This window comes from Monopterus albus, unplaced genomic scaffold (genome assembly GCF_001952655.1).
Source record: "Monopterus albus unplaced genomic scaffold, M_albus_1.0 scaffold137.1, whole genome shotgun sequence".
Taxonomy (NCBI): Eukaryota; Metazoa; Chordata; class Actinopteri; order Synbranchiformes; family Synbranchidae; genus Monopterus; species Monopterus albus.
The window spans coordinates 409907-428313 of record NW_018128017.1 but is presented as its reverse complement, the minus strand read 5'-3'; the positions used below and the strand labels follow the sequence as shown (position 1 = coordinate 428313).

Here is an 18407-nt window from a genome sequence, read left to right as displayed (position 1 = left end):
GCAATATTGCGCAGGTGAAAGAAGGCAGATCTAGAGACTTGGTTTATGTGTGATTTAAAGGACATATCCTGGTTAAAGAGCTTGAAGCTGCAGCATTTGGCTTTGAAAGAAAAAGAGTAGAATCATTGGAACAATCTTGAAATTAAAAGGCTTCGAACAACAAAAGCAGCTCCGTCTATGTGAATTTGAATCTGAGTTAGTTCTCAAATTACCCCTGGTTGTAACACTACATGTTCTGGAAGTGACAGCTATAGTTATGACTGCAGTAGCCTTGACAGTATGTGAAATAAAATCTGATACATTGCTTTTGTTTAAACTGCTCAAAACCGGTTGAGCTCACACCATTAAATGGTGTTTACCTATTAATATAGCATTAAACCTGAGATTATACATCACTCACAGTAAAGTATAAACTGCATGTTTACATGATTTGTTTTTAATGAGCATTGAAAATGACAATATTACAAGAATGTCACAGCCTAACTCCACCCAGCAATACAACAACAATGCTGTTAATGTATGTTTTCCACTTGGAAAACTGGTGAGGATGTTGACTTTTTGATAAAAACCAATGAGCATTAGCATCATTTTTTTTAGTAAGTACAGATATTGAAAACTTTTTTTCACAGTATGAACATTCAAATGAGTCAGCCAGACACACTTAAAGTCATATCTGCTCGTTTTGTTGAATAGATCTACTGGAATACTGCTGAGTTGTGCTGCCAGGAAACAACAAAAAGTTCAGATTAAGTGTTTTAATTAAATATCCCCAACATCTCACATTACAAAAGGCACAAGGAATGTATAGAGTGGAAACATTAATGTTCAGCAGCATGCTAGTCTCCTACCTGGGGCAAAAGAAACACCTTTCTTATCATCACAAAATTTCAGGTTAAAAATATCGTCTGTGTGGCAGAGTCTTTGCAGTGGGAATTTTCTCCACACGCTGAACCATCCATTCACCATCACTGCGTATTCTGTAGAGGGTCACCAGGGAGCTGGGGCCAATCCTAGCCGACATTGGGCGAGAGGGGCAGCAAACCCTGGATAGTTCACCAGTGTGTCACAGGGCGGAGATGTTGAGGATTTTTAATTAAAACACTTAATCTGAACTTTTTGTTGTTTCCTGGCAGCACAACTCAGCAGTATTCCAGTAGATCTATTCAACAAAACGAGCAGATATGACCTTATGTGTGTCTGGCTGACACATTTGAATGTTCATACTGTGAAAAAGAGTTTTCATTATCTGTACTTACTAAGCTGATGTCAGCTACATGGCACAACAACAACAAAACAAACAAACAACAAAATGATGAAAATACAATGAAACAACTGCCGAGACAGGCAAGATGCACCCTGTCCCTAAAGTCATACAGAAAAGACCAATGAAACAGATAGACAGATGCAAAGTGCACCATGGGATAAAAAGACAACCACTTACACCTTCAGGCCATTTAGAGCCACCAATCAACACACCTTTAGACTATGGGACAAAGTCATAATACCCAAATACAGAGAGGATGCAAATTCCAGATAAAAAGGATTTGAACCCAGAACCTTCTTCCTGGGAGGTAACAATGCTAACCATCACACTACTGGGCCACTTTCTAAGTGCAAACATATTACCCTATTTTTCTCTACATTTCCAGTTTTGCTTCTTGAATAGGTATACTTGGGTATCATCGAACCTGAGTCACACTGTAGTGCTGATCATCGTTTTGCTCTTGATCCACAAAGCCCTGTTACCACGGAGATATAACTTTGGGCAGAGACACACCAATGGAGCAATAGAGAGATCAAGGAAACTCATATCACCTTCCCTTTGAGTTAAATGCTAATGTTAACATGGCATGTATAACTTTTACCATGTTCATGTTAATGTTGCATGTTAGGGACCATGGATGTCTGCACCATGTTTCATATCATTTCATCCAGTAGTTTAAGTAATATTTATCAGACCATCTGACATTAGCGACCCTAAAACTGATTTTGGCTAACTCAAACACATATAACAATGTAATTAAACAATTGAAGAAAAACCCTGAGTAAACCTAGAGGTAATCCCAATTACCCTAACTGACTGTTCCTCACTCATTTCTTGACCCAGACGTTCTGGTTCACCATAATGCAGAGTGTTCCATTTCTGTCAGTGCTGTTTGGAGGAGTGAGTAGTGAGGAGGCTGCACAGAGAAGCCTCCAGGAAGGATACAAGAGAGCATCCTTCAGAGACATCTTTTATGGACTGACACCCCTTATGAGAAATCAGTTGGTGACTGGATGATTCAGATGACAAATCAGAGGAAACAATGTCTCATATCTGTAAATGTATTTCCTCAGTTCCTCTCTCCTTACACCTATTCCTCAAATTTTACTTGGCTAAGATTCAAGCCATGTCTATAAGCATAGCATGTGCAGCTCATCGTATCCGGCAAGCAGCACATGAGAAGCTCATGCTTGTGTCTACACTTGCACACTGGAAGTGCTTGGTGCACAGAAAGTAAACTGAGAAGGCTACAGAAACACATCTGAAAAGGGGAAACTATGGTCCAAAAATAAGACAAATAGTAGACAATGAGAAAATTATTGGCTACACAATGTATCCAACCCATGGTTATAATACAGCAAATGAAAAGTACACACACTTTAAAAGGAAAGGCATGTTCCCTAGGATTGATGTAACAGATGATATATCATGTGTTTAAACTGTTTGCTTGATATATTTCTCTATTTTGGTGGAATTCTGGTTGGAACTAGTGAGCTGTAAAAGGAAAGTTTATTTATATAGCCCATTTTTACATGCAAAGTGCTTAACACAATGCACATAAATGGATAAAACATTTGAACGCAAATTACATTAAAACATCAAATGCAAATTAAAAGCAACAATTATATGACAGCTCAAAGTGTAGAAACCTAGTACTTTTAGTGTAGCTGTGGCAAACTGTGGATTCTCACTGTTCTCTATATACTTTGTAGTCCTATTCCTTAGTCTTCCCCAGATTAACCTCTTAGCACTTAAACATCAGCGGCAGCCGTACTTTCTTCTGGAAACTTGAAACACCAGTGTCTCTACATACAGTCAGCTACACAGCACAGTGAAGACAGTTGGTGATTGAGTAATTGAAGAAAGATAAAAGCAGATAAAGTGCAAACCTGGGTGGAATTAAGATGCATTAATTCAAAGCAGAGGAAAAAAGATCAGTCTTTAGTTTTTAAAGTAGTTCCAGTTGGGGCAGATCTAAATCCTAATGGGAGCTGGTTCCAGCTGTGGGCAGCATTGTGGCTAAAAGCCCTTCCACCTTGTTCACTGTAGTCTGACCTCTGGGCACCACTAGCTGACCGGTCCCTGCACATCTGAGATACCTACCAGGCCTCTACTCAGCAAACATCTCTGGGGTGTTTTGGGCCCAGACCATTGAGAGACTTGGAGACAATCAGTAGGGCCTTACACTGAATCCTGTATTTAACTGGAAGCCAGTGCAAAGACCTAAGGACTGGAGTGATGTGTTCTCTCATTGTTTTTTGGTGGATTCTTTGGAGAGAGAAAAAAAACTCGAAGTATAAAAAATATGCTTGAGGTCACAGTTGTGGTACATAAAGCACAAGAGTCATGCAAGCTGAAACGCAGGCAGTGTAGACATATAGGAGCATATGCGTTGCGTAACACAAGCATCTCGTGTGTATATCAAAACCACGGCTGAAACGCTTGCAATGTAGATGCAGTTTAAGAACCATAAGATACAAGTGAGAAAATTGTGATGTACAGATCAATCAAGACTGATTCTTGAAAGTGTTGAGCAAACAACAGAGAACTCTACCTCCAATGTGAGCATTGTAGGCAACCCCGACGATGCAATGGGAGTTATTGGCTGCTGCTGCAACTTCACCTGCACATCGAGTTCCATGTCTACATGTAAACAGAGAGCACACATAGAAATGTACAGCTTATATGTTTTAATGCCAAGTACCAAGGCACATTTCCAGGATAAAACACCCCAACAGTGTAAACACTGGTGAGAAGGCTTATTCTATAAATTCCACTGGTTTTCCTTTTGTGTAGCATTCAAAGAAGAGGTGTCATCACTGCCCATGCTGAGGTGAACCTCTGAATCGAGTATCAGCAGGGGAATCATTACTCAGAGGATGACAATTCCTTCCCTTTTATTGAGAGCTAACACACCTGTGAATAAATGCTACCCTCCAGTGCCTACAGATAATGGAAATATAGTGGGAAACACCAAACAACAAAAATTGACTGCCTTATCTCCTGCAGCCATTCTACTCTCACAAACATCAGGCAAAACTGTTACAAATGTTCCCTAGTCTTTATGAGGCCAATAGAAGAAATAGAATATGGTGACCATCCTAAAAATCTACCCACAGACTTTCAGTTATGTTCAAATTAAGTCTCAAAATGGTTTAAAACAGAGACTATGACATAATGCTTTTTTTTAAATTAATCTTTTTATATTTCTGTTTTATTGCAGAAAAAGTCTAAATCAGCAAAGGGTGAGTAGCTCAGGTTAGCTGCATTTGGGATTATTGTTTATTGTTACAGAATAAGGGAGAGAAATATGCTGAAATAGCACTTGTGCCGTGAGAGATATGAAGCTTCCTGTGTTCATTTTCATTTGTTTTCATTCCAGTGTCCTACAGACCTACATCAGAACACAGACCTCTTTGAACATCTTGTTTTGTTACTAAGAGGGGCAACTGAATCCATGAGACCAGAGTGAGCTGTGTTTATATTACTGGTACGATTTCCTTAAGAGCCTGTTGCTAAAATTAAAGGACCACCAGTAATAGCCTGAAACCTATGATTCCAATCTCATCAGAATGAACCACACAGTTTCAGATGAATTCTCAAAATTCTTCAAAAATTGTCTGTGTGTGCTGGTTTTAATATAAGAGCATCAAAACACTTGAACATAAGATTAGTTTGATTAAGGCAACACCACCACCTTGTTTAGTAGGCTGAGCAACAGGAGCACTTGTATACACAGGTGGAGGAGGTCCAAGGTAGTGGGAAAACATTTGGTTTAAGCCTGGATTCACTTAAACCAATAAACTAATCATAACCAGATTTTCTAGTCTGGATATCACTCTGCACTCTGAGGGTTTCCCTTGCTGGGCATATTAACTAAGCTAGTGGACTCCAAAACCACACTCCGTATAAACCCAGCAGGCTCTCTGATCACCTGTGACCTGCCGAGCACTACGTCCCTAATGTCAAACCTGGCTTAAAGCCCTGTTTATATTCCTAGATAAAACAGTGGCACCTACTCCAGAAAGAAGATCAGTTGTCAGTGAAACCAAATCCCTGCTCACTACAGTAACTAACCAGTCAGTGGCTCAATGAGGGGAAAAGAAGCAGCAGAATGCAGCTGCAAAGCTACAAAGCCTTTCACTTGACAGTAACTTCAACTCTTTTCCCCACAATGTACATTTTGTTGTAGCAGCTGCTGTACTGTTACATTTAATCTGTGGACAAACACAGAGGCCAACACACCAGAATACCAAGTATGACATGTCTGATGTTATGACCTTGAATACTAACTGACTGAATCTAAGCCCAAGCCAGGTGCAGTTAACTCATCTCTCCAAGGCCAGCTCGTAAACTGCTGGAGGCCTCTCCTTTTAATTGTCTTCTTTGTTTGTTGATCCTCATGAAGGTCACAACATTACTGGGGGCAAAGTTGTCTTCCTCACATGGGAGAAGTTTGAAAAAATTTCATTCAAAGCCTTTTAGTTTTTGTTTGTATGCAAAACAGAAGTGCTCTAGTTGTATAAATTCAGTGCTTTTGGCAAAGAAACTCAATGGTGAAGTTGGTAATGAATGCAGTCATCCATACCGTAGTTACCATAGATATCAAGAAACGTTTGTCTGCACTGTGGTGTAAAGTGGTGTCTGTGCTGGCCAGCAGGGCACTGGGTGGTTTCAAAAACTGCCAAGAAACCAAATTTAAAAATTTTTTTACATTTCATTGTGATGCAGTGGCTGACACTTAAATGTCTATTTGATAAACAGCAGCCCAGATGTGGCTAAGGGTGAAGGCTGGTTATATGCAAAGGTCCATGAGCTCTGACAGTATCGTGGGGAGGTGGAATTACAAGACTAGAGAGTTTGTTATTTCTATGATTTATATTATATTCTTTATACTTTAGGTTCGGGGTAAATGTTAGATTATTTAAACTGATAGACACTTGTTTTGTTGTATTTTTTACTTTATTTTATTGTTGGAAAATCCTTATGATCCCTTGCAGCCTTAAAGCAACAATATGTGACTGTTTTAAAATTAACATATTAGTTTCAAAATCATTTCGATGGTGGCTGACTTTTAATAAGGTGAATGGCATCTCTGCTATTGCTCCTGTGTGCCCATAGCATCCACCGCGTCCTGTCTGAAAAAAGCTTTAATCAGTGTTAACACACCCAAGATGGATGCAGGAGACGTTACCACAGAGCCGACAAATGCTTGCCACCCACTGCCCAATTTAAATGAGCTATTTGATATATTAGGTTACAAAAACGACTATTGGAGATTTACTCAAGTACTGCACTTGGATACATTTTTGAGGTATCTGTTCTTTACTTGAGTATTTTTAATTTTCCGCTACTTCATGCTGTAACTACATTTTAGAGGCACATATTGTACTTTATGCTCCACTACATTTATTGGATATCTTAATTTAGTTGTTACATTTCAGAATCAGATCAATAAACAAAATACATTATAATCATAAGACTTTATTAATCCCCTGTGAGACATTTACAAGCTACCCAGCAGTGATTTAAACAAGCATTTAATATGTTTCAAAGGAGCTCTGCCTTTACCAGCTGCAACATTAAAGTGCTGAACACAATAATGCATCAATAATTATAATCCAATAACATCATATACTGCCCATGAGGGATAATAAAATATAAAATGTGCCATTCTGCATTATAAGTACTTTTACTTTTGGCACTTTAAGTATATTTTAATGGTAATATTTTGTACTTTTATTTAAGTAACATTTTGGTTGCAATACCTTTATTTGTAACAAAGTATTTTTACACTGTGGTATTGCTACTTTTACTCAAGTTAATAATTTGAGTACTTCTTCCACCACTTGGGACATACTGTATAGGAAGTTTGGCTTTGACTGACTTTATTGATTTGTACAGTACAGTTGTCCCTCGGGAGCAGTACTACATCCATCAACGTATACAATATACTGCAATAGTGGACTATGTTCACCACTGTGAGGAAACAAAAAAGATCCAATCAAACACCTTTGACCCTAAAACAATTTAACTTCATGTAACACTATCTTACTTAGTACTTTGGACAGTCTCTCATCTAAATCCTACATGGTGTCACACTTGTTTGTTTGCTCCCAAAAAAGTGGCAGAAGTAGTTGTGCAAAGAATGAGAAAGGAGAACCTGAGAGAGGTACACACATTCTCACTGCCAAACAGTTTACTGGTCCCTGCGTGAAGTGGGTGTCATTCTTCAGAGTGCTACAAAAATTGTTGTCTGCTTTCCAAAAAGAGCGTTCGGATTCTGTTAATCAATCCAACAAGCCCTTTGTTTGACACACTGAGGCCCTGCTGTCTGGAATTCATCTGGAACTACTCCTGCCGTACAGTGGGCATTTGGCCTTGTACTAAAGGGATAAAGACTTGATAAAGGGATAGAGGGATGGCTGAGGGAGCAGAGGAGTGGATCTTTTACTTGGCTGTGACAGGATGGAGACAGTGTGGTATTCTTTCTTACATATTTTCATTGCGAGAGTCGTAACGTGGTGTGGGATCATGGTCATTTCCATTGACATCATAACTTGCCAGCTGGTCCTACACAAATGAAAAAAGAACAAAGAGGAAATGTAAACAAGAAAACAGCTCCTTTTTAGTGAAGTTTATCAACAGGAGGGGTATATACTGATGTTACATGTGAAAATTAAATTCTTATGGACGTTTTAAAAATTAGGGCTGCATCCATATTTGGACTTTTTAGATGGATAACACATACATAGTTCTGAGCCAGATCAGGGTGGTTCCTTTCAATGCCATCATCCAGTATGGTGACCACCACATCTTTGCCAGTGTAGCCCCTCTGCCACGCTGGTAAAATGTTCATCTCGGAGCGACAGCGGCTGCTCTTGTTGTTGCAGTGCTGAAGACAAACACAGATTACAAACAGATTATTTTGTCTCCTCTTGGTTCAAAATTGAAAGAGCAGCATGAATATGCTAGTGTGCTGTACTTACAATGTACCACATGTTGGACCATTTAGGGTCATTGAAATGAATGAGGTCTTGGTTACGTGGGGCATGCCTCTTCACGCGTGGTTTTGCTACTTGCTGCTGGGCCCAGTCCACCTAAGGATAGAAGTGGAAATGGCAAAACTCTTTATTTCAGTTTCTAGTGTAAAATAATTAGAAGCTCTCTTATAGATTATTAGATTAGATTAGAATGAACTTTATTGTCATTATCCTTGTACAACTACAAGGCAACGAAATGCAGTTTAGAATCTAACCAAAAGTGCAATAACAGCAGTGCAGAGTGCACAGTATCTACAGTCAGAACTAATTTACTGTTTGGCTATGTACAATTGATATTAACAGTAAGATATGCAGGGTAATGTACGATGTACAACAGACTGGATTCAAATTACAGTAATGGATAAGGTACATTAAGTTTATAGAACACTAGTGCAATGGGATGAGATGGAATGAAATAGTGCAGAATAAGAAGATAATAGGTTACATGAGTGAACACTTCAATGGATGTAAATAGTGCAAAGATAAATATACAGTATCTGCATAGGAACAGTGTGCAAATGAATACAGAGCAGTATTCTGTGAGTCAAGTGTGTGCAAATTAGCAGATCACTTCAGTGTTACAGGTAATAGAAGTGTATTGCATTAGTCCCAGGAGAAGAGATGACAAGGGGTGAGGTGTGTGTAGTGGTATAGAGGAAGGCAGTGGGGGGTCAACGGGGGACAGAGTTCAGTAAGGAGACAGCTGTGGGGGAAGAAGCTGTTCCTGGGTCTACTGTTCTTGGTCCGGAGGCTCCTGAAGTGCCTCCCAGAGGGTAGGAGGTCAAACAGTTTGTGAGCAGGGTGAGAGAAGTCCTTGAAAATGCTGTGAGCACGTCGAAGACAGTGTTCCCTGTGGACACCCCCAATGGCTGGAAGTGGAGTCCTTGTGATGCTTTGGGTAGTTTTCACCACCTGCTGCAACACCTTGCGGTCAGAGACAGAGCAGTTTCCATACCAGACTGTGATACAGCTGGTAAGGATTATAATTAATTTATTAATTTCATGTATGTAAAGATACTGAAACTACTATATGTAAGCATCCTAACAAATATAGCCCTGACTTTTGCAGTTACACAAGTATCCACACACACAAACACATCAGGTTCAGAGGGAAATAAGTTGAATGGAGCCACTGACTTTTGCCATAAACCTCTGCAACCACAATGTCTGATTCTTAGTATTAATGTTAAGTATAGATAATGAAGTGTCTCAGTAATGCCTTCTAATGCTATTGATCTCCTGCCACCAGTTTCACACTATTCAACTGACTGACAGCTGACTGCGCAAAGAGACAAGCATGCATTCAGTGAAGCACTAAAACCAACAGTGTTCTGGTGTCACAATGTCCAAAATGATTAAATACATGTTTTTAAAGTTGACCTAAAAGCCGCTAGCTCAGTTATGGACCGTAGCTCTGGTGGTAGGGAGTTCCAGAGCCTGAGGCCATACACGGCAAAAGAACGATCGCCCCATTTTTTTGTATCGAGACCGAGGGACAACCAAGGACAGATGCTCTGAGGAGTGCTTTGCGTGGAGCATAGACAGAGAGAACATCTGACAGGTATGGAGGAGTGAGGCCATTCATGGTCTTAAATACAAATAGTAGCACCTTGCTGTATCTTGACCAGTAGTCAAGGTACAGCGCGTCTAAGTAGAGGTCCCAAGAGACGTTACTCTGGTAAAGGGATCTCATACAGTTAACTCAGCTTCCTACCCTTTTGCAATATACTTACCTAGAAATTGTTGGTTTGGCTGTGGACATGGCTGGGGAAAAAGAAGCAGGTGCCACAGCTTCCAAAGGCTGATGATAGCTCTACAAATCTTTAGTTTGTCCAGAAACAAAACCGAACTCCTACAGAAATGCTGGCGATACCTGTTCACATGGGACTGCAGAAGAGCGCATTGAGGGGAAAAATGTGAAAATCCATAGCACTTACTGGAGCTTATCTCTGGAGTCATTTTAAACCCAAACATCAACAGTGTGTAGATGCCTGATTACAGACAGATCACCGTCAAGTCAAAATCTTTTTTTTTTTTTTACAGAAACTTCATGAAATTAGGAAAAATCACAAAGTTTCAGAGTAAAAGAATAACACTAAATATTTTTTATAAACAGCTAAAGTGGCTCTGAGGTCATATTGGCCCCAAACATAAGAACAGTGCAATAATAACACACAGTCTGAGTGGCCTCATCACCTTTAAACCTGTTTTATCGTGTTGTATCCATGCTTTCTCTAAATCTGTTTGGTTTTATCCAAAATGTCTCTAGATGGTGACATCACTCTAAAACATTTTAGTTGCTTTTTAAATGATTCTTTTACTTTTTGAATCTCTATTTATTTAATTGCACTTGATTAAAATTTCTTTTATGTAATTAATTGTATTTTTTAGGGGAAAAACCACAGTGCAATTTTCATTTCTCCCAACTGAAACTCAGTCCTAGAGAGCGAACCTGTTTCTTCCTTTGAACCCATGAACCTATTTTTATTAGGTTTGGGGGTATAACCTCAGAAAATGATACTATGTTCTTATTATTTAAGTTGAAAACCAAATCCTGCTCAACCATTTTAAATCAAAATAGGTGTGCAGCATTATCACACCACTACTAAACTGATGAAACAGAAAAAACACAGTTTGACAGAAATATGTGAAGCACTGCCAGTGTAGTCCACTAAACTATGCCCTGGGTTGGCACCTCTGCTTGGAAGGCTTTAGACAAGAGTAAAAATGTGTTCATGTGATCATGCCTTCTCTGTTGTACATTTTGACTCCACTTGAAAGAAAGTGATACAGGTCTCACCATGGGATCCATATGGATGAAGCTGTGGGGGCCCTTCAAAGAGAATGTCGCTCTGCGAACCACCCTGCTGTGGTAGAAATGGTAATGATCCTCAAGGCTTCCTATCTGATGGAACACACACAGAAAATTAATGCAGACATTTATTTACTTTACTATATATATCTGAGATGCTGTTACCTACTGATGTTGGCTGACTTAAAAAAAACAACATAAACCTGATTTTACAAGTTTTCTGTATATGTTTATGTATATTATAGAATTTAATAAACATACATGCTCTCTCTTGACTGCCCCCAAAAATGTGGGCAGGAGTTGCAGCATGTCCACTGCTGGCACACCACATGTGTCTCCACCCTCTCTCAATCACAGGTATTTTGTGTTCTTCTCTTTTACAGATGTCGGGCCTATTTACTAGCTAAAACCAGTTAATTTTGGTACCCATTACTAATAATGTAATTGCTAAAAAGGACTTATGTAAAGTGGTAACTAACATACATCTCTTTAAACAAAACTCAAACCATAGACAAGACAGCCAAAAAATGTCAGTCTCAACTATGTTACAAACTAAGACCGTTATCCTAAAATGATATGCACATAACAACCATCTAGGCCATGAATGTACAGGACCTCATAGTGAATTGCTCATTTAAACCATGTTATTTTGTTATGTTGTCATTAATAAGAGCAACTTTTGGCCTGTTGTGAAAACTTCTTCTGGCTGGTGTTTATCCATTTTATTTTGTATTAGGTCTATTACAGTTGTACGTTTTGGAATTGCATTAAAAATCACTTCGCACCAACAAATGTAACAATATTAATGTTCATAATGGTTCTGCAGCTGAGCATTTCCCCTCCCACACATAGCTAACATTAAATACTTAGTTATCTATATTTCATCCAGGCTGTCGGAGCTTTTGAACCTCCACTACACCCCTCTGTTAAAAAAGATAAGAGAGGATTTCACACACTGGTGCAACCTCCTACTCTCACTCATCGGCCAAATCGCTACAGTCAGAATGAAAACACTCCCACAAATTATCTGCTTATTTTCAGTGCTTCCCACAACACCCACAGATAAATGGCTTAAATCACTTGATTCATTAATTTCGCAATTTTACTGGAAAAACCAAGAAACCCCAAATCTCCTGGTCTACACTTAAGAAGAACAAAATCACAAGGTGGCCTTGAAGTGCCAAACTTTCAATATTACTTCTTCTCAAATCATCTACAATATTTAGTCAAATGGAAAAAAAAATATTACAAATACATTCAAAAATAAGACAATAACTTGTGGTTACAACTAGAACAAAATCAGTGCCAAAAAAAACTTGCCTTCCTACCGCACAATCAAGACAATGAATTGCTGTAAGAATATCACTGTCTCCTGAACTCTGACAGCCTGGTAGAAAGCAAACAAATCACTAAATCACAACTCCAACCTGGCACAACCCTGATTTTCGACTGCACAACAATCCACTTAGAATCATGGCCACACTGGGCAATCACCGGTTTGAAAATAACCAGCTCCTATCATTTAATACACTAGTCCAAAAGTACAGAGTTGGGGGAAGAACAGTTCCTCCAACCTCCAAACCTCCCATGTTAGCTGAGGAGATAACGAAAGACACCTGGGGCCTATTTCAAGAAGGCGGTTTTGTCGAAACTCAGAGTTTGTTAACCCCGAAATGAGGGAAACTCTGAGTTTTCGGTTTCAGAAACGGAGGTAACTTAAACCCGTGAAGCGGGGTAAGTTAAACCCGTTTCACAAAGAGAGGTAATCTAAACTCAGAGTCAGTTACTATGGCAACTTACTCTGTGAACCTAACCTGCTTGGGAGCAGGTTTTGTTCGGGAAACTCAGATCTTATTCAGCTTGGGGACTGCTGATGGAAATGTCCTTCATTTAAACAACTCTCATTACGAGTGAAATAATGAAATTGGTAGTAAGACTTGAAATTACATTTACTACAAAAGTAAGCACAGAGAAGGCATGGCAGTAAAGGTTTACAGCTAAGTTCATTTGCTGTGCTGTACTGTAAGTCCTGCAGCCTAGAGAGCATAAGTGCACTTTTCAATCTCTTCATAGTTACAGCTGCACAGTGAACATTAGCTGGAGGCAGCTGAACATATAGTATATAACAAAACTCAGTACACCCCTGTACCATATCACTACAACCTTAAATGATTCAAAACTGTACCATCTTATTTTGTCTTATTTGATATGTAATAAAAAAAAAACTGGCTAAACAGACTAAATACATATGGGCCTCAACATGTCAATGTGATCATTGTGATTATTGCAACAAAAGGCAATTTACCTGTGACTGCTGCAACACAAACAATTGTGCCTGTGATTTCCAAACCATTTTCCATTCTTTATTAAAAATAGGGTGTCGTGTCCAATAACATCACTGATGACAGTGCTCAGAGTGAACCAAAACAGCAAAGTTGTGGACTATAGAATGAAAACAGTGAAGGATGCTAAAAGCCCAGCTGTAAGGAGAACTTCAGAGTCCAATGACAAACTAATTCTCATTCAAAAATATGAGCATCACCTTTCTCATTTTGCTGCCCTCATTACTGTAGCTTTAAATCTGCAATAATGGCCTTTTTCACTGCCTGGGGACTCAATATTGACATATCTTCACCTTTTAAGTTGAATTTGTGAACCTGTCAGCAAGCAGTTGCTTATTTACACACCCAGCAGTTACAGAGCATTATTGCCATTTGGAGTCACGTGTCTGGTCATCAGGTCCAATATATACAGTACTTTCTTTTAGCTCTGTTTTTGGTCTCCACCAACTCCAAAATATCTGATTCTTAATCTACGAACTGCTTGAGTATGTTCACCAGTTAGCTGCTAGCACCAAGCCTCGTCCACAAACAGTGTGTACACACAATTCTGTGCTGAAACCGTGTATACAAACAATTTATGCACAATTTTATTCAATATTCTGTATCAATATTTTCTTACCTTAATTTGTTCATACTCTGTGAACAAATTTAATACTGCCTCACCCCATGTGTATGAACAAATGATGAAGGCCTGGCTGGCTAAAAAATGCAAACACATTTTAACTGAAACTATATTAATTAAAAAGGTTTTAATAGCTAATATAATTGATTAATATAATTTAAGGCTATAATGATTAATTTACTAATGCATTGACCAAATGTAGCATATTAAATAAACATGAAATTAATGCCCTGTCATTCTGATTAATCACAGTTTTAATTGAAATAAATTAAATTTAAAAAACTGTTCTAGTTTATAAGTATATAGAGAAATGGGGGCATGGCAGCAGGCTACTTGAAAACCACTGGAATGCGCCTGTCATTTTAGAATGATTCTGATTTACACTAACATACACACAATAGAAAGAACAAAATTGGCTGGTGTCATGAATATGATGGTAATGTCTCCTGCACTTATTTTGTGCACAAGGTAAGAACATTTCTATGCGCATGTTAGTGAATAAGGTCCACTGCCTGTCTGCCGTTTGGTGTTTACAGTCTTATGCAAAAGTTTAGGCACCCCTTGATACATAACAGATTTTGGTGATTTTTTATTTGAACAGATGTTAACACAGTTTCTCTTGGAAATGGAAAAAATGCACAATATTTTCTGCAAACAGTGATGCATAGTTACTTCTTATGCCATAAATTGAACAAAAATAAAAAATAAAAACATTATTATGGCATGGTGCAAAAGTTTGGGCACCCTACACAATCAGTACTTAGTAACACCTCCTCTGGCAGATATCACAGCTTGCAAACGCTTTTCATAGCCAGCTAAAAGTCTTTCAATTCTTGTACTTGGGATCTTCTCCCATTCTTCCTTGCAAAAGGCTTCTAGTTCTGTAATATTCTTTGGTCGTCTTGCATGCACAGCTCTTTTAAGATCTACCCACAAATTTTCAATGATGTTTAAATCAGGGGACTGTGATGGCCATTCCAAAACCTTCAGCCTGCGTCTCTTGAGGTATTCCATAGTGGATTTCGAGGTATGTTTAGGATCATTGTCCTGTTGTAGAAGCCATCCTCTTTTCAGCTTCAGCTTTTTTACAGATGGTGTGATGTTTGCTTCCAGAATTTGCTGGTATTTAGTGGAATCCATTCTTCCCTCCACCCGTGCAATGTTTCCTGTGCCACTGGCTGCAACACAACCCCAGAGCATGATAGATCCACCCCCATGCTTAATAGTTGGCAAGGTGTTCTTTTCATGAAATGCTGCTCCTTTTTTTCTCCAAACATGCCTTTGCTGATTGTGTCCAAAGAGTTCTATTTTAACTTCATCAGTCCACAGCACTTGTTTCCAAAACGCATCGGGCTTCTGTAGATGTCCTGTTGCATACTTCAGACGTTGGATTTTATGATGGGGACGCAGATAAGGTTTTCTTCTGCTGACTCTTCCATGAAGGCCTTGTCTGTGCAAGCATCGCTGCACAGTGGAACGGTGCACCACCACTCCTGAGTCTGCTAAATCTTCCTGCAGGTTTTTTGCAGTCAAATGTGGGTTTTGATTTGTCTTTCTGACCAGCATACGAGCAGTTCTGTCCGAGAGTTTTCTTGGTCTTCCAGATCTCATCTTGACCTCCCCAGTTCCCCTGATCTGCCATCTCTTAATTACATTTCTTACTGTGGAAACTGCAAGCTGACAACGCTTTGCTATCTTCTTGTAGCCTTCTCCTGCATTGTGGGCATCAATAACTTTCATTTTCAGGGTCTTACACAGCTGCTTAGAGGAACCCATGGTTGCTGGGTGTCCGCAAGTGTGTGCACAAGGTTTGAAGAGTCAAGGTATTTGTACAGCTTTGAAATTGGCATTTACCAATGACAGCTGTTGCTGTGCATCAGATCTAATGAGCTGATTAAGGTCTGAAACCTTGTGAGAGACTTTGAGACTCTGGAACTCTTAGGGTGCCCAAACTTTTGCACCATGCCATAATAATGTTTTTATTTTTTATTTTTGTTCAATTTATGGCATAAGAAGTAACTATGCATCACTGTTTGCTGAAAATATTGTGCATTTTTTCCATTTCCAAGAGAAACTGTGTTAACATCTGTTCAAATAAAAAATCACCAAAATCTGTTATTTATCAAGGGGTGCCTAAACTTTTGCATAAGACTGTATCTATCGACTAAAACAAATAAAACAATACTAAACAGTCAACAAGATAATCATAGAACATAAAACAACATGTAGACAATGCCATTTAGAGGCAGATAAAACTGATTAAAGATCAAAAGCCTGTTTAAAAAGGTGCGTACTATGGGTAGCACTGACCATCTTCCAACTAAATGCAGATATCCACTCCTCAATCCTCTAACTATCACCAAGACAACAAGCTTTCTAAACCGAAAAAGTAAAAAATGATCACATACCAACTCCCCCACCCCCCACCCCCACTGATCAGCTGCCCCCATCTTCACACTTATCTTGAACAGGTCACTGGAACTGTGTGAAGTCCCCTCCTATTTCAAATGCTGCGTCATCATCCCAGTCCTCGTGAAATCCTCCATCAGTGGATCCTCTTTGTGGACTTCAGCTCAGCATTCAACACCATCATCCCAGACCATCCTCCACTCCAAACTGACCCAGCTCACTGTGCCTGCCCCCACCTGTCAGTGGATCACTAGCTTTCTGACAGACAGGGAGCAGCAGGTGAGGCTGGGGAAAACCACATCCAGCACCTGTACATTAAGCACAGGTGCCCCCAGGGATGTGTGCTCTCCCCTCTGCTGTTTTCACTCTACACCAATGACTGCATCTTGAAGGACCCCTCTGTCAAGCTCCTAAAGTTTGCTGATGATACAACGGTCATTGGTCTCATCTGAGACGGTGACGAGTCAGCCTACAGACGGGAGGTTGAGCAGCTGGTCCTGTGGTGTAGCTGCAACAACCTGGACTCGTCACTCTGATGACTCCATGACTGTATCTCGGGATACAGCAACCACCACAGTGCAACAAATTGAGAATTGCAATATAATCATTGTATATAAGTTTGAAAGCTCTTCTGCTGTAATGCACATATATTTATAATTACTACTTCTCTTTTCCTCTCATTCCTTTCCTATTTTTGATTGTACATATTTCCTACATGAATGCATAGTTTATTCTCATTTTATTGCTCTATTTTTATTTTTATTCTCATCATTTTCCATTCCTGTTCCATTCCTTTTTTGTTTGTCTTCTCTTGCCTTCTGTCCTTGCTTTTTGCTCCTTTCCTATTCATTTATTGATTTGATTTGTTTTATACATCATCCATCCATTAGCTATACCACTTATTGTGAATAGGGTTCAGGGGGCGCTGGAGCCTATCACAGCTGACATCGGGCGAGAGGCGGGGTTCACCCTGGACAGATCACCAGTCTATTACAGGGCGTTTTGTTTTATTTACTTTTTAATTCATTTCTCTTTTTTAATTACTTTAATTTTATTTCATTATTATTTAATTTATTCATTCATTCATCTTTCTTATACATAAACACAGCAGAAGGAGTTGTTTAAGGGATACCTCACCCTGTCCCCAGCAGTTGGTGCATGTCATTTGGGGGACTCACTGGAGTGGACAACATGGGGGGAGGCTGGGTCACTACTTTCTTTTGCTCAGCTACACATAGCACCACTGGACTGCTGACACCCCCTTAGACAAGCTCCTCCCTGTTTGGGAGGGGGATACATCATTCAGTGGGTCAGGCCTCTCCTGTCAAGGTCAGGGGCTGATCCAGAGCTGCATAGTTCAGATTCCAGCAGTGAACAATCACAATAAATCATGATAAATAATACAACAAAGGAAAAGCTTAACTTAACCATAAATCAAGGATGCTGCTGTCCACACCCTGTTGATTTGCTCTGGAGCTTCCCAGTGGAGGCCTGCTCTTGTTCTTATGCTGGTGGTTCAGGGCAGAAACATAACCAGTACACTCCCTGGCTTTATTATTTATTTGTTTATTTGTCTAAAACTCACTCCCACCCCTTCACTTCTTCCTAATTGTTTTAATTTTATTTTATTCTTTTATTACTCCCTTCTCCATCCCTTTTATATTAGACCTCACAGTTGTATATACATACTGTACATTATACACACAAAGTAAAAGTAAACCCCCCCTAGTACGTCACTTTTGTAACTGTGTCCTTGTCTTGTTGTCTGTGTTCTGACCTCTGTCCTGTAAAGGTGGTAATTTGTGTTGCAATTTTAAAAGCATGAAAGAAAAAAGAAACAATTAATAATAAGCGTTTAATAGGCTATGAGCGTTTTGGTCCATACTGCCTACTCAGCAGGTTTTCCATTCGCGCC

The 18407-nt window shown here is 39.4% G+C and overlaps 1 protein-coding gene across 3 annotated transcripts in view; it reads right to left on the bottom strand.

The window, feature by feature from the left end:
• Nucleotides 1-18407, bottom strand: part of pcsk6 (proprotein convertase subtilisin/kexin type 6) — a 40367-nt gene that overhangs the window by 21141 nt on the left and 819 nt on the right. For 2 of the 3 annotated variants that reach the window (XM_020613707.1, XM_020613709.1), the window contains exons 2-6: nucleotides 11108-11212; nucleotides 8254-8364; nucleotides 8016-8159; nucleotides 7761-7837; nucleotides 3819-3907 (exon numbers count right to left, since the gene is read on the bottom strand). In XM_020613707.1, coding sequence (XP_020469363.1) covers nucleotides 3819-3907; nucleotides 7761-7837; nucleotides 8016-8159; nucleotides 8254-8364; nucleotides 11108-11212 — 526 coding nt within the window. Of the gene's footprint in view, nucleotides 1-3818; nucleotides 3908-7760; nucleotides 7838-8015; nucleotides 8160-8253; nucleotides 8365-11107; nucleotides 11213-11380; nucleotides 11444-18407 lie in introns of those variants that run through there. The other variant, XM_020613708.1, reaches the window with a different exon arrangement.